This window comes from Mesocricetus auratus, unplaced genomic scaffold (genome assembly GCF_017639785.1).
Source record: "Mesocricetus auratus isolate SY011 unplaced genomic scaffold, BCM_Maur_2.0 Super-Scaffold_100011, whole genome shotgun sequence".
Classification (NCBI taxonomy): domain Eukaryota; kingdom Metazoa; phylum Chordata; class Mammalia; order Rodentia; family Cricetidae; genus Mesocricetus; species Mesocricetus auratus.
In genome coordinates, this window is record NW_024429195.1 from 54815885 (window position 1) to 54840841 (window position 24957).

General features: G+C 41.6%; 2 protein-coding genes across 2 annotated transcripts in view; both read left to right on the forward strand.

The window, feature by feature from the left end:
* The first annotated feature begins 7526 nt into the window (after nucleotides 1-7526).
* Nucleotides 7527-8091, forward strand: LOC101840683 (intraflagellar transport protein 20 homolog). Its single transcript, XM_040754302.1, has one exon. It carries the CDS (start codon nucleotides 7594-7596, stop codon nucleotides 8065-8067), a length of 474 nt encoding a protein of 157 aa, XP_040610236.1. The 5' UTR covers nucleotides 7527-7593; the 3' UTR covers nucleotides 8068-8091.
* A 16316-nt stretch (nucleotides 8092-24407) lies between these two features.
* Nucleotides 24408-24957, forward strand: part of Lgr5 (leucine rich repeat containing G protein-coupled receptor 5) — a 113867-nt gene continuing 113317 nt past the window's right edge. Inside the window, exon 1 of the mRNA XM_005081473.4 lies at nucleotides 24408-24916. Coding sequence (XP_005081530.1) covers nucleotides 24702-24916 — 215 coding nt within the window. The 5' untranslated portion in view covers nucleotides 24408-24701. The remainder of the gene's footprint in view (nucleotides 24917-24957) is intronic.

Genomic DNA, 24957 nt, shown 5'->3' on the forward strand with positions numbered 1-24957 from the left:
TTTAGGGAGGAGCCAGGTGTAGCTAAGGGTTCTTAAGTGGGGGCTGAGCAGAAGGACATCCCCCTTTTTCAGGAGATGTGAGCAAGGACTGAAGGTTACCTATTTACTATTCAGCCTCTCTGAGCTAGCAGGGTTTCAGCTCAACCTTTGAATCCTGAGTTCTATAGAAGGATAGAGATTTAGATAAAGTTTCCTTTAGTGGCTGTGATAGAGCAAGTGCCTGGGGGAACAAAATTCCTGCCTGGCTCCAACTTGTGCAGCCTAACTGCTGCTGGTAGCTACAGAGTTGGCCTTTGAGAGTTGGGACAGCAATTGTTTAAGGTGCAGCCATTGTGTTGAATGCAAAGCAACAGGAGGGCTACTGATTTTACTGAGTTAATTTTGTATCCAGCTACTTTGTTGAAAGTGTTTATCAGCTGTAGGAGTTTCCTGGCAGAATTTTTAGGGTTATTCATGTATACAATCATATCACCTGTAAACAAAGATACTTTGACTTCTTCCTTTCCAATTTGCATCCCCTTATTCCCCTTCAGTTTTCTTATTGCTCCAGCTAAAACTTCCAGTGCTATATTCAATAGGTATGGAGAGGGTGGACAACCTTGTCTAGTTCTGATTTTAGTGGAATTTCTTTGGGTTTCTTTTCATTTAAGTTTATGTTGGCTAAGGGATTGCTGTAAACTGTTGTTATTATGCTGAGGTATGTTTCTTGTATCCCTAATCCTCCTTGATTTTTATAATAAAGGGGTGTTAGATTTTTACCAAAGATCTTTTATACATCTAATGAGATGACCATGTGTTTTTTTTTTTTGTCTTTCAGTTTATACAGTGGATTGTCTTTATCAATTTACTTACATTGAACCATCCCTGCTTCTCTGTGTTGGTTGATTTTTACTCTTTTACTCTTTTTGGGGGTCTGCACCCAAATCCCAAATAAATCACACAGAGGATTATTCTCCCTCTAGAGTGCTGGCATTAAAGGTGTGCACCACCACCACCCAGCAATTTTGTGGAATAAATTGAGGAATATCGACATTAACTCCTCTAGGATTTTCATTACTGTTTCTATTTCACTAGGGCTTATTGGTCTGTTTAAATTGCTTATCTTGTCTTGATTTAGCTTTAGTGGGTGGTATGTATTGAGAATATTATCCATTTCTTTTGAATTTTCCAATTTAGTATAGTAAAAATTTTTAAAGGATGCCTTTATGAATCTCATTCCCTCAGTGTTTGTTGTTATGTCCCCTTTTTTCATTTCTTTTTTTTTTTTTTGATCTTCTCTCTCAGCCTTTTAGTTAATCTCACTAAGGGTTTGTCAATCTTACTGATTTTCCCCAAGCACCAACTGTCTGTTTCATTGACTCTTTATATTTTTATATTTGTTTGTTTCTTTCTTTCTATTTTACTAATTTCAGCCCAGAGTTTGATGATTTCTGGGTTTGGATGTTTCTTGCTGCCTACTCCTTTTCAGTGTGATTTCTTCTTTCTGTTATAGAACTTTCAGATACTCTGTTAAATTACAAATATGAGATCTCTCCATTTTTTATGTAGGCAATTTGCCTCTTAGAACCATCTTCATTGTATCCCATAAGTTTGGATATGTTGTGTGTTCCTTTTTATTCAATTCTAAAAGGTCTCTACTTTCTGTCATGACTGCTTTTCATTCAGTAGTGAGTTGCTCAGTTTCCATGAGTTTGTAAGCTTGCTATTGTTTCTGTTTTTGTTTTTATACAGTTTTGGTCTGTAGTGGTCAAATAGGATACAGGGTGTTGTCTTAGTTTTCTTGTATTTGTTGAGACTTGTTTTGTGTCCAAGTATGTGTTTAACTTTGGAGAAAGTTCCATGAAGTGCTAAAAAGAAGATAGATTCTTTTGTGTTTGGGTGAAATATTCTGTAAATGTCTGTTAGGTTCATTTGGTTTATAACATTTCTTCAGGTTTTTGGGACCCTACCCCTCATGCTGGGTTGCCTTGCCCAGCTCTGCTGCATGGGAAGCTGCTTGGTCTTGCTGCAATTTGGTATGCCATTTTGTTGATACTCATGGGAGACTTGCCCCTTCCTGGGCAGAGACAGAGGACAAGTAAGCATATGTTTGTGTGCGTACAAGAACAAGTGTTGGCATAGATGCATGACTATATGTATAGAAGCTAATGAAAGCCAAAGGAAAAGCTTAGATATCATTCCTTGGCAGCCATCCTGCCCTTTTTCCTTAAAACTAGAACTCACCAAGTGGGCTAAATGAGCTGGTCAGAGAGCCCTAGGGATCTACTGTCTCCAACTCCCCAGTGCTAGGACTATAAGCATGCTCGCCTTTAATCCCAGTACACCGGAGGCAGTACTGGGAGTTCAAGGCCAGCCTGGTCTACAGAATAAGTTCCAGGACAGCCGAGGCTACATAGAGAAATTCCATCTCAAAATAAAAATATTAATAATCTGAGGACTTTGTGTAATGCAGGCTGGTCACATGTTCTCACCCCTCCCAGTTCCTCCCCGACCCCCGTGCCCACCCAACTTCATGTTCTACATCTGGCTTCTTTTCTGAGGGTCAAACACATGTGCTCTGCTTTCAAGGCAAGCACTTTACAGATTTAGCTGTCTCTCAGCCCCTAGCCATAGAGCTTGTCCAAAAGTAAAAATGGCAAGCACATACTGGTGTAAAGAAATCAAGAAATGTGTTGTGGACCAAATCTGACATCAAGATCCAATAGAAAGCTTAAAAGTCATTCTTGAAAAACAATGATAATTCCCGAGCCCAACTCTCAGCAAACTCCAAAAATTTCCATCCCGATCTGTGTTCACTCCAGTTCTCCACCAACAGCATGATCCTAGCTGTGTCCCCAGAAGAGTTGGAACAATGAAAAGCATAACCAACCACACAGCAATTCTGCCTTTTCTTCTGCTGTGTTACATAAAATCTTAATAAAGAAAAGAAAGTCACTAATGTGGCTTTTCCAGAGAAAACAAGTCTAATTAAAACATGCATACGTGCTTCCTAAAATCGTGGCCCCCGTGGCTCCAGCTGTCAGAGTTATAACGGTGCATCAAATGAGAGTAATCAATTTTACACAGATGAGTAAAGCTATAATATTTCAAGCTGAGCCTGGGAATTAACTAAATTTACATGCGTGTTGTAGTGGAAAAAGCATGGAATGTAATTTCAGAGGACATGGGGTCAATTCTTAGAACCCCTGTAACTTCAAGCAGTTTACTCAACCTCTCTAAGCCCAACTCTAGCATCCATATGTAAAATTTGAATAAAAGTAGCATCTTTACAGGGATGTCGTGAACATGAATATGTTAAGGCCACTAGCTTTTCAGTGTTGTTATTTTTAAGAACAGACTTCAAAAGAATGTACGTGAGTTTCTGCAAATAAACTTCAATTGCAACCACAAACAGAGGCTGAGGAGGTGTCTCAATAGGCAGAGTACGTGCTGTTGGAACATAAGAACCTGAGCTTTGGGACATTGTAGTGAGTGCTTGCTATTCTTGTACTAGAGTGGTGGACACAGCCTAATCCCTGGGCCTGCTGGCCTCCTGGTCTAACCCCAGGCAATAGGGAGATCCTATCTCAAAAAACAAAGAGCCAACAGTGGCCAAGGTTGACCTCTGGCCTCCATACGCAACGCATCTGCACATGCAGGCATAAACACATGAACAGGCATAGATACCAAAACAAAAACATCATTCTAGAAAATTACACTTTTAATTTCCAATGAATCAGAGTATTTCCAAAAAGCAACTAATATAGCTTGGAAACAAAATGGCTAGTCTGATTAAAAGTTTAGGAAATGCTCCTCAAGTCCTCAGTTCTATCACTTTATCCACAGGGTCATTTTCTTAAAGATCATAAAATCTGTACACTTGCATTTTCTCCCTTATAAAACTGAGATCACGTTGTAATCATTCACGTTCGTGATGTGAAGAGTCAAACAAAATCATACATGTAAAGTGCTTTAGCACTTGCCTGGTACAAGTAGGGGCTGAATAAATATCAGCATGAGCAATGCTGTTCTGTCTCAATAGCCTAAGTGGTTTTTTTTATGTCTTTTGCTTAGGGAATGTGTGTAGGGTCTATCCCAAACATTTTCAAACAGACTATATGAATCCAAGCCTAGTAAAATCTAATCCTATGATTAGAATTGTTCATATTTGAGGTCACCAATGACCTGCCCAATGGTAAACCCCATAGACAGTCCTCATGTTGAAACTATGGGGAAAACATGTGTCATTATTGATCACTCTTTTCTACTTGAAAAAGTTTCTTCCCATGGATTCCAGGCAGTGATTTCTCTTCATTGTCCTCCTTCACTGGACACTGCCTCCTAATCCACGTTGCTAAATTCTCTTCCTTCCATCTCTGCTTACCATATGACTGACCTCAAGGGTACTCCTTGTTTTTAATACATCTTCCATTCTGACAGTCGCCAAATCTTTGTTTACAGCCTGCAGTTTTCAGAAGGCAAGCTGCCTATACCCAAGTACATATCTAATGTTTCCAATTGGAAATATAATATGCTTCCAAATCAACTTGCCCCATTTCATCCTTGTTTTCTCCCAAGCCCATTTCTTCCCACAGTCTTCCCCATCTCAGTTCATGACACTGTTATCCTTCCAGTTGCTCAGGTCAAAAACCTTGGATTGTTCTTTCTTGATTTCTCCCACCCTCCCTCTCACAAAGCCCAGATCCAATCCATCAGCAAATTCTGTCGGCTCTGCTTTCAGAAAATATCCAGAATTTGATCCCTTGTCCAGCCACTGGCTGTGCCCACTGAGAATGCCTCAGCTTAAGCTATGACCTGATCATAAGAACCATGTCTTTCTCTTGCCTCTGTTCACCCACCATCCACCCCTACCCGACACTGTTATTTATCCACCTGCATGGAGTCCATGAGGCGCTCCCACTCAATGCTTTCCCTGGATTGCCACCTGACTGAAAGTAAAAGGTGGCAGCATCTTGAAGCCTTTCTCCTCTTCTCTAGCCTCTCCAGCCACCCTGACTTTCTCTGGTCTCCAGACACTGGTAGCTGTACCTGCCTCCCCAGGGGCTTGTGTCTGCTGGGTCTTCCACCTGGGAAATGCCCCCACCCCGCCTTGATGGCTATAAGGCACTGTATTAGTCACCTTTACCAGTGCCATGATGAAATAGCTGACAAAACGAATCTAAGAAAGGAAGAGTTCGTTGTTGTTCATAGTTTTTAAGGGTACAGGCAATACTGGCCATGTTGGAATAGAAGGCATGGCAGGAGAATATTGGCGTGCCTGATCACATTGCATCTGCAGTCGGGTAGCAGAGAGAAATGAATTCTTGAGATGTTCTCAGCCCACTTTCTCCTTTTCACTCAGTTCAGGCCCTGCCCACCGAATGGTACTTCCAATATTTAGGGAGAGTATTTATGCCTCAATTAGTCTAATCTGCATAGTCCCTCACAGGCATGTCCAGAGGCTTGTCTCTTCACTGAGTCTCCCTGTCAAGTTGATGATCAATGTTCAGCCTCACATCCCCCTCTCCTGTGTCTTTTGGGGTTTTACACTGACGTCACCCACACCGCTTCTTGAGCCCTTCCCAGCCATTCCACTTAAACTGGCAACCCTCCCTACCTGGTTTTAGTGGCATGCTTGTTTTAGCTGATTGCCATTTAGTCTGTATATTTTAGTTAAACTTGGTTTTTTTATTATTATTATCAGCCTTTAGAATGTAATATAAAGATCATGGAGTTTGCTGTTGTTGTTTTGGGTTTTGTTTTGGTTTTTGGTTTGTTTGGTTTTTCTTTTTTCTTTCTTTTTTTTTTTTTTTTGCCTTGTTGCATTTGCTTGTTAAGTCTCCAGAACCAAGAATAGTAGACACTCAATAAATACTTGTCAATTAAGTGGAAATAATGGCAGAATAGTTCCTTATGCAAGGAATGGATGTTGACTTTACAATGAAAACATTAAGAGTTATGGCAAAAGTAAAGCAATTCTGAATTTTAAATATGAATTATGAAATATGAAACAAGGTCTTTTGCAATACACATGATGGTTAGTCAAATGTACACATGGATACATGCAACCCAGTGGCAAACACATTCTTCATATAATGCCTCATTTGGCTTTATTTATGCTTCACTTGAGCTTAAATTCCAGCAACAGGCTTCTCTTCCCATTCTACACTGACCACCTAAGGGACTATTCTCCTCTGGCACTCTATCTCTTTAACTATTATTATTATTATTATTAGTGTTATGATGATGATGATGATGATGTCCTCAATAAAAGTAACAACCAGGCCTGACCCTACTCTGCTTCTGAGGTCAGATGAATATTACTACTATTTTCTTTGTCTTATTCGTATCATATAAAATAAAAATTTTATCTCTTAAATAGTTTTAGCTGACTATCTCTATAGCTGCTAAAGATTAATACCAATTTTAGTTGTTTTGCTATATGTATTTTCCATTTATACCTGAGAATAAACTAAGTTTATGCTTTTTATTTCTAAAATGACATCTTTCTTTAGAGGTCTTTTTTCTCCAAAAATTTTGTGCAATCACTTTCTTTCTTATCACAGAGATACTTGTGTACTCTTCCATAAAGGGCCTGCCATCATCTCTCTAAGCCATGAGTTCATTGCTGAGCCATGAGCACAGCTGTCTGAATGAAAATCATTTGCATATGGAAATAAAATAAAAAGCACATGGTCGAACATTGTGAATTTCATGGAAAAATACAATCTCTTTTGACATTTCATGCATAGATAAATCAAAAGTATGAAGTCAATGTCCCGCTGGAGTGGCCACTCATATGATTGTGGGTTTTTTGTTTTGTTTTTGGATTTCTGTTTTGTTTTGTTTTTTGTTTAATTGTTTGCTTGTTTTTCTTACTGTGTAGAAGACACTGATGTAGCTCTCGGGCATTGGTGGCACACGCCTTTAATCCCAGCTTGGGAGGCAGAGGCAGGCAGATCTCTGTGAGTTAGAAACCAGCCTCTACAGAGCAAGTTCCAAGACAGGCTCCAAAACAATACAGAGAAACCCTGTCTCGAACCCCCCAACCAAAAAAAAAAAAAGAGATTCTAACAATATCTAAGAGAAATCAGACACCCAATATACACTGCTGGTCCCTGCAGGAGTAACACATACCTACAATAATCATAGCAGAACTAAAAGTGCACTGCTAAAATTCTGTGTGGGGGTTTCAATGAGAACGACCCCCCTCCTTAGGCTCACATATCTGAAGGCTTTGTTTCTAGCTGGTGGAACTGTTTGGGAAGGAGTAAGAGGTGTGGCCTTGCTAGGCAGTGGTAGTGCATGCCTGGTCTACAGAGTGAGTTCCAGGACAGGTGCCAAAGCTGCACAGAGAAAACCCTGTATGTATCGGTGACAGCGGCCAGTTGCGGTAACTGGAGAGAACTTTCCATCGACAGCCATCTGGGCCTCAGCGCACCGCCAAGATGGGTCAGCAGCTAACCTGCTCCAGGGCAGGCACTATGTTGCATTCATCTTTACACCCCAGCATCTAGTAGTGTTGGCATGTAGTCGGCACTCAAGAAATGTAGGTTGAATGAACAATGCCTGTGACAAGCAATTGGACTTTATTCTTTCCTGACCCTTGTTCCTATGACATACCTCCTGACTGCCACTGTCACCCCTTCAAAGCAGAACTTCTCTAGGGAGCCTGGAAGGGAAACAGCTATGGCCAAGGACATCTTGGGGGAAGCAGGGCTGCACTCTGATGAGCTGAACAAGCTTCGGGTGTTGGACCCAGAGGTTACACAGCAAACCATAGAGCTCAAGGAAGAGTGTAAGGATTCTGTGGACAAAATTGGCCAGTTTCAGAAAATAGTTGGTGGTCTAATTGAGCTTGTTTATCAGATTGCAAAAGAAGCAGGCAATGAGAAGATGAAGGCCACCGGTGCTCAGAACTTGCTCAAATCCATAGCAAAGCAGAGAGAAGCCCAACAGCAGCCACTGCAAGCGCTAACAGCAGAAAAGAAAATGCAGTTGGAAAGGTATCAAGTTGAATATGAAGCTTTGTGTAAAGCAGAAGCAGAACAAAATGAATTTATTGACCAATTTATTTTTCAGAAATGAACTGAAATTTTCATATTTATAGTGGGAAGGTAAAAAAACACCACAAACAAACAAAACCTCTGTACCATTCCAGTGACTTGACTGATGATCAGGTATGTAATGGCAGTGTGTAAGGAGGCAGTATTCCCATCTGGGGTACCTCTGGGGCAGCTGTAAACAGTGCCCAGCCACTACTAGTAGAAGGACAGCACAGGGCCTCACCTCTTACATTCTCAGCACAAACTAAGCAGCCTGTAAACTTTGACCCACTGTGTGTGTGTGTGTGTGTGTGTGTGTGTGTGTGTGTGTGTGTGTGTGTAAATTCAAAAAGCTCTCGATGAAAAGCAATAAATACCATTTGCAAAAAAAAAAAAAAGAAAGAAAGAAAGAAAAAGAAAACCCAGTCTGGGAGGTGTGGCCTTACTGGAAGGGGTGTGGCCATTCTGGTGGAGGTGTGGCCTGTCACTAGGGGTGGGCTTTGAGATTTCAAAAGTCTACTCTCTCCATCTCTCCCTTTTGCTTCCAGCTTGCCAATAAGACGTGAGCTCTCAGCTACTGCTCCAGCATCATACCTGCCTGCCTGATGCCACACTCCCTGCCATGATGGTCATGGACTGTAACCCTCTAAAACTGTAAGCAAGCCTCTAATAAACTCTTCTATAATCTGCCTTGGTCCTGGTGTTTTGTCACAGCAACACAAAAATAACCAAGGCACAGTGCTTTGGGCAGCTAGCTGTCACTTACTCATAGATTCCAAGATTCTTTTCCTTTACCAGTTTACCACTAAAATGGACCTATACCCAACAAGGTATCACTACAGTTAAAGAGACTCACACACAAAGGGAAATTAGAGAAATTCCTGAAGGAAACACTGAAAGAAAAAGTAAAATCACATCTACGGCCTAGCAAGGATAACAGTCTGGAATAATATTACTTGGCCTATCTCTGGAATAAAAGATTATTAAACAAACTGGTCTGATGCCAGTCCTCTTAAGAAATTTGGCTTTTTATAGGTTATGTCATTTTTATTTCCTGATGGGTAGGTGTTGGAGCTCCACAGTTTACAAGTGTGTATCTCTGTGTGCATGCATACTTATTCAATGTTTGATGTGCTCAGCAGACCATGCATGTCAAGAAGTCCAGGACCATCTGTTCTGTTCATTAGTGTGTTGTTAGTGCCAAACACAGTGTCTAGACCAGAGTAAGCGCTCAAGAAATACCAATTGCATGGGGGGTTACTAACAACAAGTGGTGGTTCCAGGATTTCCAAGTTTGCTCATATGCTTATTCCTAGTCAGCTCTGCAGAGATGGATCTAATAAATGAGAAAGTATACATGAATACACTTTAGACAAACAAAACTTCCATTAAAGTATAGAAATAAGAAATAACCAATGGATAAATTAATATCCACTACAGACATAGAGTTTAGTATAGCTCAACTCAATATAGTAGTTGCTAGCAAATCCTTGTTGAATTGTTTAAGATGACTGTATTGAGGAAGGTGGCTAGGAATTGTTTATTAAGTACTATTAAAATAGTGTAAAGTAGGTTAGTGGTGGTGCATGCCTTTAATCCCAGCACTCGTGAGGCAGAGGCAGGCGGATCTCTGTGAGTTCGAGGCCAGCCTGGTCTACAAAAGCTGGTTCCAGGACAGCCTCCAAAGCCACAGAGAAACCCTGTCTCGAAAAAAATTAAATAAAATAGTGCTAAGTCATTTGTAATTAGTCCTTAACTATGATTAATTTGAAACTATTTCAGTAAGCCCTGATTTAAACAACAGGAATGTACTTTTCGCCTAGCAGATGACTCTAATGTTTGAAATGAGGCTGCTCCTCCTAGCACACCTCTCTAGTGCCCTTTTCTAACTCTTCCCTTTAGCTGACGTCTAAGTATAAAGTTAGTAGCATGCTAATTTCTCTTCCTAATCTCTCCCTTAAGTTTTCTTATTGCTCTGGTTTCTCTCCCAACCCTAGAAGCTGCATAGAACTGCATGTGGCATATCAGGGCAGACTTCACAGCATGAGTTTGAAATTAGCCTGTTTGTTGCCAAATCCCAGATGTAAAATACTCTGAATCTATGATGCTGGGCCTTTGCTTCTTCATGTATACAATGAGTTATCTACAAACTGGGAATGTTGCTAGTAACTACCTCAAAAGTTTTTTTTGAAGATTAAATAAAATGGTGACTATAAAGTTCCTTAAATAGTAAATGGTATGTAGTTGGTGTTCAAGAAATGTTATTGATCCTGGAGACTGCACATAGAGGAACCTGGTGGACCAGCCCATCCAGAGTCTGCCAAAGTAGTCATACTAGTCCCACATCTACCCACGGAAGGAGGCAAGCATGGGTGCTGTTTATGGTCTATCTTTCCATGCCATGTTCTGAACCTCCTGAGGCCTGGGGACTGAACCCTGGGGAACTGATCCTGGGGGACCAGCCCATCCAGAGTCTGCTAGCTTCAAGGTTCTAGTCCCACTTCCACCCATGGGAAGAGAAAAGCCATTGGAGTTTTGAACCTGCTAACACCCACCAGAAGACAACCTTGGTCCCGTACCCACGAGGAGAGGGAGAGACACCAAGGTAACCACTGGAAGAAGGGATGGGAAGAGAATGCAGTCAACAACAGAAAGATCAATATGATGCCACCAGAGTCTAGGGACTCCAAACCAGCAAGACCTGAACATCCCAACACAGAAGAAGCAGAAGAAAACGACCATTAAAAACAACTTTATGAAGATTATAGAGACCCTAAAAGAGGAAATGAGAAAATCCCTTAAAGAAATGGAAGAAAAAACAAATAAAAAATTCAAGAAATGAAAGAAAAGAGAAAACAAAAATTGCAAGAAACAATTCAAACGGTGCAATGTTTAAAAGCTGAAACAGAGACAATTAAAAAATAAATAAAACCACAGCCTGAGGGAATGCTGAAAATAGAAAAGTGGGGTAACTGATCAGGAACTACAGATGCGAGCATAACCAACAGAATACAAGAGATGGAAGAGAGAATCTCAGGCATTGAAAATACACCTGGAGAAACAGACTCATCAACCAAAGAAAATCTTAAGTCCAACAAATCCCTAACACAAAATATCCAGGAAATATGGGATACTGTGAAAAGGCAAAACCTAAGAATAATAGGTATAGAAGAAACCCAATTCAAAGATGTAGAAAACATATTCAACAAAGTCATAGAAGAAAACTCCCAACCTAAAGAAAGACATGCCAATGAAAGTACAAGAAGCCTACATACAGAACACCAAATAGAATGAACCACAAAAAAATTCCTCTCGCCACATAATAATCAAAATACCAAACATACAGAATAAAGAAAGAATATTAAGAGCAGAAAAGGAAAAAGGCCAAGTAACGTATAAAGGTAAACCTATCACAATTTCACCTGACTTCTTTATGGAAACTCTGAAAGCCAGAAGGTCCAGGATAGATATTCTACCAGCACTAAGAAAATACGGGTGCCAGCCCAGACTACTATACCCAGCAAAGCCTTCAATCACTACAGATTCATCATATTCCATGATGAAATCAGATATAAATAATACATATCCACTAATTCAGCCCTACAAAAAGTATTGGAAGGAAAACTCCAATCCAAGGAAGTTAACTACACCCACAAAAGCACAGGCAATAGATAATCCCACTTTGCCAACAGCCAAAAGAAAAAAGAGGGAATCCACACACAATACCACCACCAACAACAAATACAAAACAAACAAGAATTAACAATCAATGGTCATTAATATTTATCAATATTAATGGTCTTAACTCGCCTATGAAAAGACACAGGCTAACAGAATAGTACGAAGACAGAATCCACCCTTCTGCAGCCTACAAGAAACATACCTCAACTTCAAAGGCAGACAGTACCTCAGATTTAAGGATTGGGAAAAGATTTCCCAATCAAATGGACCCAAGAAACAAGCAGGTGTAGTTATCCTAATATCTAACAAATTAGACTTCAAACTAAAATCTGTCAAAAGAGATGAAGAAGGTGATTTCATATTCATCACAGGAGAAATCCATCAAGATGAAGTCTCAATTCTGAACATCTATGTCCCAAATACAAAAGTGTTCACATTCATAAAAGAAATGTTACTAAAACTCAAATAACACATAAAATCTCACAAACTTATAGTGGAGACTTTAACACCCCACTGTCACCACTAGACAGAACTACCAGACAGAAACTTAACAAAGAAACAAAGGAACTAATGGAAGTTACGGCCCAATTGGAATTAACAGACATCTATAGAACATTCCATCCAAACAAAAAAGAATATACCTTCTTCTCAGAGCCACATGAAACCTCTAAAATCAACCACATACTCAGCAATATAACAAACCTCAATAGTTACAAAAAAATGGAATAATCCCCTGTATCTTATCAGACCACCATGCTTTAAAGATAGAATTCAACAACAACACAAACTGCAGAAACCCTACAAACTCATGGAAATTGAACAATGAGCAATTGTACCATTCCTGGGTCAAGAAAGAAATACAAAAAGAAATTAAAGATTTCCTAGAATTCAATGAGAATGAAGACACAACATATCCAAACTTATGGGACACCTTGAAAGCACTGCTAAGAGGAAAGTTCATGACACTAAGTGCCCACATGAAGAAACTGGAGGACAGCCACACTAGAGAATTAACAGCACAACTGAAAGCTCTAGAACAAAAAAGAAGCAAACTGATCCAGGAGGAGTAGAACCCAGGAAATAATCAAACTGACGGCTGAAATCAATAAAGTAGAAACTAGGAAAACATACAAAGAATCAATGTAACCAACAGTTAGTTCTTTGAGAAAATCAACAAGATAGACAAGCCTTTATCCAAAAGGGCAGAGAGAGAACATGTGAATTAACAAAATCAGAAATGAAAAGGAGGAGACAACAACTGACTTCAAGGAAATCAAGAATCATCAGGACATACTTTGAAAACCTGTACTCCACAAAACACAAAAACTTAAAGGAAATAGACAATTTTCTGGATAGATATCACTTACCAAAATTAAATTAAGAACAGATAAGCAATTTAAACAGGCCTATAACCCCTAAAGAAATAGAAGCAGTCATCAAAAGTCTATCAACCAAGAAAAACCCAGGGCTAGATGGTTTCACTGAAGAATTCTACCAGAAATTCAAGGAACAGCTAATACCAATTCTCCTCAAAGTGTTCTACACAACAGAAGCAAAAGGGTGATGGTCAAACTCTTTTTACCATGCTACAATTACCTTAGTACCCAAACCACACAAAGACACAACTCAGAAAGAGAACTACAGACCAATCTCCCTCATGAACACTGATGCAAAAATGCTCAATAATATACTAGCAAATCAGATCCAAGAACACATCAGAAAATCATATACCATGATCAAGTAGGCTTCATCCCAGGGATGCAGGGATTGTTCAACATATGAAAATACATCAATGTAATCCACCATATAAACAAATGGAAAAAGAAAACCACATGATCATCCCACTAGATGCTGAAAAAAACTTTGACAAAATCCAACACTCCTTCATGTTAAAGATCTTGAAGAGATCAGGGATAACGGGAACATACTAAACATATTAAAAGTAGTATACAGCAAATCAACAACCAACATCAAAGTAAATGGACAGAAACTCAATCAGGAGCAAGACAAGGCTGTCCACTCTCTCCATATCTCTTCAATATTGTACTTGAAGTTCTAGCTAGAGCAATAAGACAACGGAAGGAGATCAAGGGGATACAAATTGGAAAAGAAGTCAAACTTTCACTATTTGCAGATGATATGATAGTTTACATAAGTGACCCAAAAAAACTCTACCAGGGAACTCCTACAGCTGATAAACACAGGAGAAGGGAAAAGGGACAAGATCTCCTGAGCTAACTGCGAGCATGGGGGAGGGGAGAGAGTTAGGAGAAAGAGAAGGGGAGAAGAGGGGGAGAGGAGGACATGAGAGAGCATAAAGATTGAGTCAGGGGAGAGGAGAACAAGAAAAGAGATACCATAATAGAGGGAGCCATTATAGGTTTAAAGAGAAATCTGGCACTAGGAAAATGTCCAGAGATCTACAAGGATGACTCCTATTAACAATCTAAGCAATAGTGGAGAAGCTACCTTAAATGCCCTTCTCCAATAATGAGATTGATGACTACTGTATATGCCATCCTAGAGCCTTCATCTGGTAGCTGATGGAAGCAGAAGCAGACACCCACAGCTCGAATCCAGTTGCAGAGAGGGAGGAGTGATGAGCAAAGGGGTCAAGACCAGGTTGGAGAAATCCACAGAAACAGCTAACCTGAACAAGGGGGAGCTCATGGACCCCAGACTGATAGCTGGGAAACTAGCATAGGACTGATCTAGACCCCCTGAGCGTGGGTGTCAGTTAGGAGGAATGGGCAATCTATGGGGCCTCCGGTAGTGGATCAGCATTATCCCTAGTATAAGAATGGACTTTGGGAGTAGACTCTACATAGAGGGATACTTTCTCAGCCTAGACACAGAGGGGAGGGCCTAGTCCCTGCTCCAAATGATATGACAGACTTTGAAGATCCCACATGGAAGGCCTCACCCTTCCTGGGGAGCAGGAAGGGAATGGGATAGGGGATTGGGGGCAGGGGAGGAGGGAAGAGAGAGGAAACTGGGATTTACAAGTAAAACAAGCTTGTTTCTAGTTTAAATTTAAAAAAAAAAAGAAAAATGACAGGAAAAAAGAAAGAGAAATTTTATCGAGTTAGGGAGATAACAAGCATGAGGACCTGAATTCAGATTCCCAGAACTAGTGTAAAAGCTGTGCATGGTGATACATGTCCTTAACCTCAGAATTATGCAGTGAGGGCTGGAGGATCTCGGGCTTGCTGGCTAGCTACTGTAGCTGAAACAGCAAGCTTTGGACTCAGTAAGAGATCCTATCTCTTGATTAAAAAAATAATAATACGGTAGAAAAGTGATTGGGGAAAATATCTCAACATCAACCTCTGACCTCCACATGCACATACATATGCAGGTGTGCAAACAAGTACACACATATGCACACACGCATATGCACACACACATTCACACACATATGCACACATACACATTCCCACACATATGCACACGCACATTCACACACATATGCACACACACATTCACACACATATGCACACGCACATTCACACACATGTGCACACACATTCACACACACATACACACATATGCACACATTCACACACATACGCACACACACATATGCATACACATGCACATAGGCATGTACACATAGGCACATGTCCATGTACACACATGTATGCACACATATGGAGACAGTCTACAAATAGATGCACACACATCAAAAAGGAAAATAAGAAACATTACCTATGTATATACAATCAATTCCATGAATTCTCCCACTACATCTATCCTACCAACTGTAGAATATCCACACCAACTATGACCATTTCATCAGTCCTATCTAGGTAAGTCTTTCAAGTTCTCTGAGCCTCAAGGCCCTCAGGTCTACAATATGGAGAATAAATACACAAAGACAGAGAAGCCCATGTTTATGAAGATGTTTAATGATAAGAGAATTTGTTTTCCCATTTTGAGTAGAGTATTACCACAGTTGGATAGAAACGTGTTAATACCAAAAGGCTGAAAGGAGTTAGATAAAAATCTTACCTGCAATTAAAGCAAAGTGGTGGGCCTGTACACGATCCTTATTTTGTTCAGCACTTGTTTATTTTTCCAAAGTTTCTATAATAAGCTTGTACTCGTTCGTCAAGTTACTGACTCATCAAGCAAACATTGGTAGAATGCCTTCAGAAACTATACTGTGGTCTGATGACCCAAAAAGATTAAGACTAAGACAGTGTATAAAAAAGAACAAGTTCTTAAAATCAGAAGGGTAATGTGTGTCACTAGCCACCAAAAACAAAAGAAAGAAGGAAGGAAGGAAGGAAGAAGGAAGGAAGGAAGGAAGGAAGGAAGGAAGGAAGGAAGGAAGGAAGGAAGGAAGGAAAGAAGCATTGGGCATAAATAAGGACACAAGACACAAGTAAAAATGGTACCTGCCACAATGAATAATCACTGTGTGCTCAATCTCCCAGGCTAGAGCAACAGAGACCTTATGTGCACCCTGGCCCCTGTAGGTACCTCAGTCACCAGGTTCTACCACTTCTGATCCTGAATTATCTTGAGACCTGACCCCTCCTGTGACTTTTCCTTCAGACTGATTGTAGTGCCCCCTTGCTTCTTGCTGGCTTCAGTAATACCTCCTACCCCTCCTCCTCCCACCCATCTCCAATATCTCTTCCAACTGAGAATTTTCTCCTCAAAGAGATAAAATACAGCTATATCACTACCTTACTTAGATCCCTTTAAAAGCTCTCTTTCCCGCTTTACAGAATGCCGACCTTCCAGACTGCACACATTCCCTAGTCTGAAGCCTAGCTAATGCCTCAAATAGTGCCTTGTTTGCCTCCAGTCCCTGCATCCCTCTTCACTTAGCAAATTCTTCTTGGGAGTTCAGGAACCTGCTCCAAGTGCTCCCTTTCCTATGAAGCTGCTCAGTCTCTCCTGCTTTTTACTCTAAGATAATATTTTGCATCCCTGATATTATGCCCCATCTTCACTTTCTGATTTTCATGTTTCTTCTCAACTCGGTGGTAAACAATACCTGAAAGGATTTATTTTTATCCCTGCTTCCTAGTACTTGTCATCTAGGAGATCACCACAGTTTTCCCTTCCTACAGTCTTGGCACAGTTAGCCTCCTATGGCAGGTGAGGAATTGTGTGTCCTTCATGAACTCACAGCCAGATCAGACTAGTTAAAGATAGCAGTCCTATTCCTAGTTGAGGAGCTGTTGGTAGTTTACAGCTGATGGGAAAGGGAACATAACCATTGTAGCATTCCCACTCCCCAGAGGATAACCACGTGCATGTGCATATGTGCATATGGGAAGCACTTTCTCAAACTCAATGGATAGACAGATATAGATAGATAGGTAGATAGATAGATAGATAGATAGATAGATAGATAGATAGATAGACAGACACCTTGGGAATTAACAAATGGGACAGAGTGAAATTGATAGTTTCTACACAACAAAGGAAACTACCAGCAGAATGAACAAACAGCCTACAGAATTGGGGAAAACCTTGCCCAACTATATTTCAGATGGGGGGTATTATGTAAAGTATTTTATAACTGCAAAAAATTACACACACACAAATTACAAATAAACAGATGAGATAATGCAATAAACACAAAGCTCTCAGAAAAAAATGGCTAGAGTTAACATTTTAAAGTGTTCACATTGTTAACCATTAGAGAAATACAAATTTAAACTACTTTGAGACTCTAACTCTCTCCAATTGGGAAATAAACAACAACAAATGGCCAGGGAAGATTGAGAAAAGGGGAACCCTTATTCACTGATGGTAGAAAAAGTAAATACAGCCACTATGGAAATCAGTCTGGAGGTTTCACAAAAAATTAAACTAGAAATATCTTGTGACCTAGCAGCACCACTCCTGGGACTAAAGACTCAACATCCTATCACAGAGATAGTTGCACATATGTGGTTGATTGCTACATCATTCACAGTATCAAGGAAACGGGACCAGTCTCAATGACCATCCACTGATGAATGAATAGTGAAAATGTGTGTATGCACAGTGGAACTTCAGCTGTAAAGGAGAATGAAATTGTAAAATTTTCGGGAATATGAATGGTTCTGGAAAGTACTGCAGTAAGTAAACTACTCAGAAAGACATGTTCTCTCTCTTGCAGAATCTAGCTTCCTGTTAACTTTGTATGTGTAGAGGTGGGGAGAGTTTAGTAACTGGAAATGAGATCACAAAGTGGGGGAGGGGGTGGCACACAACTTTGATCCCAGCACTCTGGAGGCAAAGGCAGGTGAGTTCGAAGTCAGCCTGGTCTACAGACTGAGTTCCAGGACAGCCAAAGCTACACAGAGAAACCGTGACTCAAAACCAAAAACAAAACCAAAAAGCAGGCAGTGATGGCACTGGAGAGGCAGAGGCAGGGGAATCTCCGAATGCAAAGCCAGTCTGGTCTATCGGGTGAGTTCCAGGACAGCCAGGGCTACACAGAGAAACCCTGTGTCAAAAAACAAACGAGTGAATAAAAATTTGTTTGAAAATGAACAGTAAGGTCTAATGCCATATGGGCTAATTACAATTTTTAAATTAACAAATCAGAATTTGTAATGGGTCACCAAAGAACTATTTCAATTCACACAGCTTGTCAATGACTAATCAGTACTCTGGTCCGTGGGAAGCCAAGATTTGTACTGGGGTGCTATGACATGCAGTGACTGAGTCAGTGACCCTTATGCCGTTTACCCATGCTCAGTAAGCCTGACGGGAAGGTGGAGAGGACACACAAGGGTGGGACAAGCAGAGATGGTGTGACAAAAGAAAGGAAGGGAGATTAAGGAAGTGGGGAGCAGGTATCATGTAGAAAAAGGATTTGGGAATTTTTAAAGCTACAATGAGATTTCTTTCAACAAAATTCCTATCTCAAATCTATGCATAAAAAACTAATCAATGAAACTCAAAAATCAAAATGATGCCCGTTGTTAAAGACAGGCAAAAACAAACAGGCTGGTTTTATTAAGCCACAAACCTAATAATGGTCAACAAAAGGTTCCTGTAAATTTTAATAGCTGTAATCTGGACCGTGTTTCACCCTGACGCACGGGCTTCAGCTACAATGTTTGTGCAATATGTTTTTCCCAGCTTTATGAGATTGCAGCTGCAGAAAAATGCTACTGTGCTCACTGAATTAAAATGCACCGGACTCATCCAGATAGGATACTTGGGGAAGCAGGGTGTTCCATGCTGTTTGCTTTACTTTATAAATCATGCACATCTGTGGAATCAAATCTTGAGGTCGACACTCACATTCCTTCTCATTGTCACAATTTCAGGCCCCTAGCTCTGTCTTTTCCTTTGCTTACTACCTGGTATTTCTTCTCTAGCTTTTGAGAGAGTTGACTTCTAACATACAGAATGTTTTCTACTATCTTTTCATAAAAATCTGTCAAGAAGCTGAGTAAAGGAGGATGTTCTCTGCAAAGGGGACCTTGTCCACCAATGGTCACACGTCACCTAAGCTAACCACTGACTCACTGTTCTCATCTCCCAGGCTTTGTTCTTTCTCTGAGTGTGTATCTGTATTTCTATTCATGTCCATGTTCATGTGTGTACACATGCATGGAGCTCAGAAGTTGGCACTGGATGCCTTCCTTAGTCATTCTCTACCTTGTCTCTTTTGAGGCAGTCACTCACAGCCTTGGGTTGACCGGTTGACCACTGGGTCTCCCAAGCCCTGAAATTACAGGAATGCGCCTACGTGGGTGCTGGGGAGCAAATTCGGATCCTCATGCAGGAGAGGCACCTCATGCAGGAGAAGCACATCACTGAAGAGATCTGTCTCCCTTGTTCCAGGGTTTGCTCTTGATTAGATCTCCCACTCTTTCCTCATCCAAGAAAATGTTTTCTGCCTTGATCTTTTTCTTCTGAAAATAGATATTCCTCGTTGTGCTGATGTTGACGTGTTCACAGTCCTTTAGCCAAAAAAAAAGTCAAAATCATAGATGTTATAAAAATGCAGAATTTTGGAGAGTTTTAAAATAACACATTATGCTTAGAAGATTGTGTCCTTTGTTTTATAAAATCCTCTGTAGCTGTTCTCCGGCAGAATTGAAATATTTACATGAGGTAAAGGCTACAAAGAGACTTACGGTAGCCCAGTTCAAAATCTGCCACTGCATATTTCTCATGGAGGTTTTATATTTTCAGATGAAGGATTAAGACACTATAGAATGTTGCCCTAGGGCATGTCAGGGAAGCAGTTGTAAAGGGGCGGCCCTTGGTGCTTCATCATTTTTGGAGCACAGCCCAAGCTTTGCCCAAGCCCTGCCATTTAAGGGCGAGCATGTGAACCGAGGGCATACGGAACAGTTTGTCTAGCTCCTAGGGCAGTATGTGGAAGAATTAAATAAATCACATGGATGGGCAGGGAGATCATTTAATTTCAAGTGTTTGCTATTTTTTTCTCATTAGTTTTATTCTTAGTTTGAAAAGGAAATCTCTCTCTGGTTTCCATGTGCGCTTGATTGGACACACGTTCTCAGGAAGCAGGCGGCATGGCAGTGGGGGTGCGTTCATTATCAGACAGCATTAGACAGGAAGGTCAAAACGAGCTAAAGACTTGATAGTATCAGTCACCATTGTCACCATTGTCCTTTCCTTCAGAACACATGGAGACAGTTAAAGGTTGCCTTTATGTTTGATAAAATCAAAGACAGATCCAATTGATTTTACATAATGGGCTATTTCAAAGTAGTGAATTAACTGAACTAATGTTTTCTCACAAAATAAATAACTCCCAAAGAAAATAGATCTTTATTCTTAAGCCCTCTTCCTCCCTTCTCAATTAATTAGACGTTGTTGGTAAAAGGAAGTTAAGAAATTCAGCATTAGCCTGATTATATCATGGATATAAAATGAGGAGGGCAAATAATGGGCTCTATACTCTTTCGAACAAGTTAAAAAAGGCCATAATAGCCCACCAGTTGTGTAAACACTGTTTCACTATTCTTGTAAAAGAAATATTGACTTACCTGTTAGCTAAAATTATCCCAGCATGCTTCAGCCAAGCTTGTTAGTAATTCTCATGGCACATGTGAGTGTTCTGAGTTGTGGGTTACATTAAAGTTAAGGATTGTGGAAACATCCATTTAACAAACCCAGAAAGCAGGACATGTTCCAGACTCTAACTCAACGGCTTCAAGAACCTTAAAGGGTCTAGGAAAAAAAAGTGATTTACATTCAAGCATGAGATGTTCCATTACTCATTAGCTCATTAATACTGACATACTTTCCAAAATCATAAAAAATTTTTAAAAAATCAAAGAAAAATTATCAAATGAGTCTAGCTTCACCCTGCCAACCTTATTATCATATGAAAGGGGGTGTCTTTCTCTGACTCCAATATGTATTTCTGACTCAAATATGTAATTAGGCATTGAGAGAAATCAGAAAAGAAAAAAATGTATGAAAACATCACAATAAAATTGTAATAAAGTTACAAGGAAAAGGGCACAGGACTTAACAGCAGAGGACAAAGATTCAGGTTAGAGTTTCAGCTCCCTTCTTCCCCCCCCAACATACTGGCCACCATTGGGGAAAATGCTCACATTCACCACCCTTAAATGTCAGGTGAGAATGGCAACATCTCTTCCCACAGCCTAGTAAGTGCCTGTCACTATTAGGGCTGAGTCATTATCAGACAATATGAAAAATCTTATAAATTGCATGGTAATTTCTAGAAAACAGAGATCATTGCTCACAAGTTGTATTGAAACTTTATTGGCGAGCAAGACATTTAGTTTGCTGTATTTTCATCTTTATTGGCGAAGTTTAAGTAGTTAACATACATCCATCCATTGGAGAAACAAAATCCCCATCAGCTGTAGCATTCTTATCTTCAAGCCACATGACCCTTTTTTCTAGCATTGTCAAGAGTTTGAAGAATCATCAGGCCCTTGGTGGTCCTTGTGTTTCAAGTTTTCCACTGAACTGAACTGTAACTTGGCCTTGGATGGATTCTCACTCACTGGATCAAGCAATTAAACAGAACTGTGTGGATGGTGGGGAGCAGATGACTTTAGATCCAGGTCTAAATCTTGGGAACTTACTTCTCTACTTGCAGGTTGTAAAGCTCTGTTTATTACCCATGAGATTTCTCCCTAAGGCAGAAGAAGCCCCTCCCTGAACTTAGGGGTTCTTGTCCTAGTGCTTATGATGTTGGAAGGAGGATGCTCAGATTCCAGGAACCATAAGAATCCTCCAGACAGACCCATGTCATTCTCCTGAGATCACATTCCCCCCCCCCCAGGACAGGAAGGTGGAGCCATAAGGCTGGCCAACTTACCCTTTGGGAGGCAGCTCCCATGGGAGAATTATGGAATAGTCTTGCCAAAGGAAGATAAATGTTGAGTATGCAATGGCAAGGAAGGGGGGAAAGGGAGAGAGGGAGGAAGAGAAAGGGAGGGGTGAAGAAGAGAAAAGAAAGATAAAAGGAAGAGGTAGTCAATGTTTATTCCCCTTGGCTTCATTTGACATATCTGTCTTCCCTGTTTTATCAAATCGGAAACCTTCCTGCTCCACCTACATTTGTTAACAAGTTTTCATTCCCTTCACACACACACAGAGAAGAAGAAGAAAAATCACTGCTTGCTTGAAAATTTGGTATCGGCCAAGTTCCAGACACTGTAACATGCATAACAACTAAGGTAAATAACACCTCCACCCCTTTGCTGGGAAGGTAACTGAGAGTTGGCTCACTTGGGTCTGTGATAAAGCAAGTGAAACTGGAAGAATCTAGATTCACAGGCAGTTCTACCTGATTCATTCCACAACAATCACGCTCTGCTCCTTTGGGTAGCATTGAAATCATCAAAAGTGATGGTGTTTTTTAGTGGACAGTGGGCACAACCATTTCTGCATGCCTGTGTTGATGAATCAATAGCCCTTTCCTTACAAAAGGTGGTTAAACAAGACATTTGGTCATTCAAGATAACCCTGAGGAAAATACGCTGACATCACTGTTGGGATTCCTCTCCAGAATATGTTAGCAGTTTAGACGCATGATGCGTGAGCAAGGGTAACTTAGCTCCAGGATGCCCTGCAGGATCTGTGGACAGTCCTCAGAAAGAATAAGTCTCAGGTTCCATTCATGAAACAATCGGGAGCTAAATTTTTTTAATGGAAGGAAGATAGTCGATGAGTGTGCATTCTCCATGTTTGGAGGGAATGACTAAAAAGAGACAAACAAACAAACAAAAAACAACCTGAGACAGGGCAGAGGACAGAAGTGGTGGATATACTATGAGTTGGGAGGAAGGTGCAGGAAAAGAACAAAATAGGGAAATGCATTGATTTTCCAGAAGCCAAAACTAACTCATGGCATGGTTCTCATTGGTACTATTAGTTCTTCCCAAATCCTGGGCCAAAATTGCTTTATTTGACAAATGAGAAAGGTGAGAAAGAACATGCCTTCTCTCTCTCTCTCTCTCTCTCTCTCTCTCTCTCTCTCTCTCTCTCTCTCTCTCTCTCTCCCTTTCCCTCTCCCTCTTTCTCCTTTTATCTCTCTCTCTTGTGTGTGCCTGCCACCCCCCGAAAAGTTCATGCTCAGACTACAGGTTCAAATTGTGTATATATCGCGTGAAAGAGTAGGCAACTTTGGGAATCACTCTAAAACTAAACGATGATAAACGTTGCCACAAACACACACAAAGTCTTTCTGCTTAGGAGATTCAGTTTGTGAAATAAATCCCAGTGGATAGGCTAAGAAGAAAATGTAGATGGACTTGGAAGTGAAAAGGGCTCCCAGGAAGTCGTGGTCCAGCATGAAAACTGCATTGTTGAGAGTTGACATGGCAGGCTTGGCTTGGCATCTACGGCTGTTCACTCAGGTGTGGAAGAGGTCAACGTTTACCTCACTGAGGTCTAGTTCAGAAAAAAACGAAAAGAAAAGAAAGAACGGAAAGGGGGTAAGGGGGAGGGGAAGAACCTGGAATCTTCCACGAAGTTAACAGCAGTGTGGGTCTGTCTATTCATCATCACTCCATTAAAGGGCACTGCTGTGAAAATATCAGCCCCCCTCCCCCAGGCCGCTGCCTTTTAAAAAGTCACTTTGGCCTCCCTATTCCGGGATGAATTGGGAAGACGCTGGAGTGCCAGCTTACTAGTTTTATTTGTTTAACGATTTCTTCAAGGCTTTGATTTTGAAGCAAGAGCGAGCCAGACAGCGCCTTGACGGAAGGATCAAAAAGGCCACCCATCTTCCCCGGGGGGAGTCCTGCTCCCGTTCCTTGATGACTATCTTTCTGATTAGATTTTGGTCTTTTTTGAAAAGCACTGCATGCATCCCTTCGGTTATCTGACATGGACTTGAAGGAAGCCTGCGTTATCTATCTTTAGGTCCCTAAATGTCCGCGTGTGTTGTTCTGAAGCAGGTCCCCCTCGCCTCTCACATCTCGGTTGCTGGTACCCAAGAACTGTAGAGGGTGGGTGGGTGAGTGGGGGTCCCCTGCTGGGTCCGTGACCCTGAGTGCTGGAACCCTAAGCGCCTTTGGAGCTCCCAGCGCTGGCCAAGACTTCACATTGCCAGCCGAGGCGCAGCCGGGTTCAGGGGAAGGAGGGGGGAGGGAGGAGGGAAAGCGAGGCCGGGCTGGGGGGTGCCTGGAAAGCAGGGCTGCGCTGACGTCACTGGGCGCGCAATTTGGCTGGAGCGCTTTAAAAAAGGAGCGTGCGAGCGGAGATGCTGCTGCACACAGCTCAGACCGCCTGCAGCAGCAGCAACGCTCACCGCCACTGCGGCTACTGCAGCGAGGGGGGGCTCCCGAGGCCGGCGTGGTCACAGCGCGCGGGCGCGGTCCCCACGGAGCTACCACCTGGCAGACGCCCGCCTGGCTGCAGACGCCCGGTGAGCTGCAGAAGCCACTGGGGTTGCAGACGCCCGGTGAGCTGCAAAAGCCTGTGGAGAGGGGCCCGGAGCGTCTGGGTGTGCATCAGTCCCTGCTCTGCCTTCTACAGGCTTCCGGCTCGCAGCTCCCAGCCTCGGGCACCATGGACACCTCCCGCGTCCGCAGCATGCTCCTGTCCTTGCCCGCGCTGCTGCAGTTGGTAGCCACCAGCAGCCCGCCGAGGCCGGACACGCTGCTGCGGGGCTGCCCGTCACACTGTCAGTGTGACCTGGATGGCAGGATGCTGCTCAGGGTGGACTGTTCCGACCTGGGACTCTCGGAACTGCCCTCCAACCTCAGCGTCTTCACGTCCTACCTGTAAGTGTACCCCGCCGCGCTGGGGGCAGAGGACTAAAGGG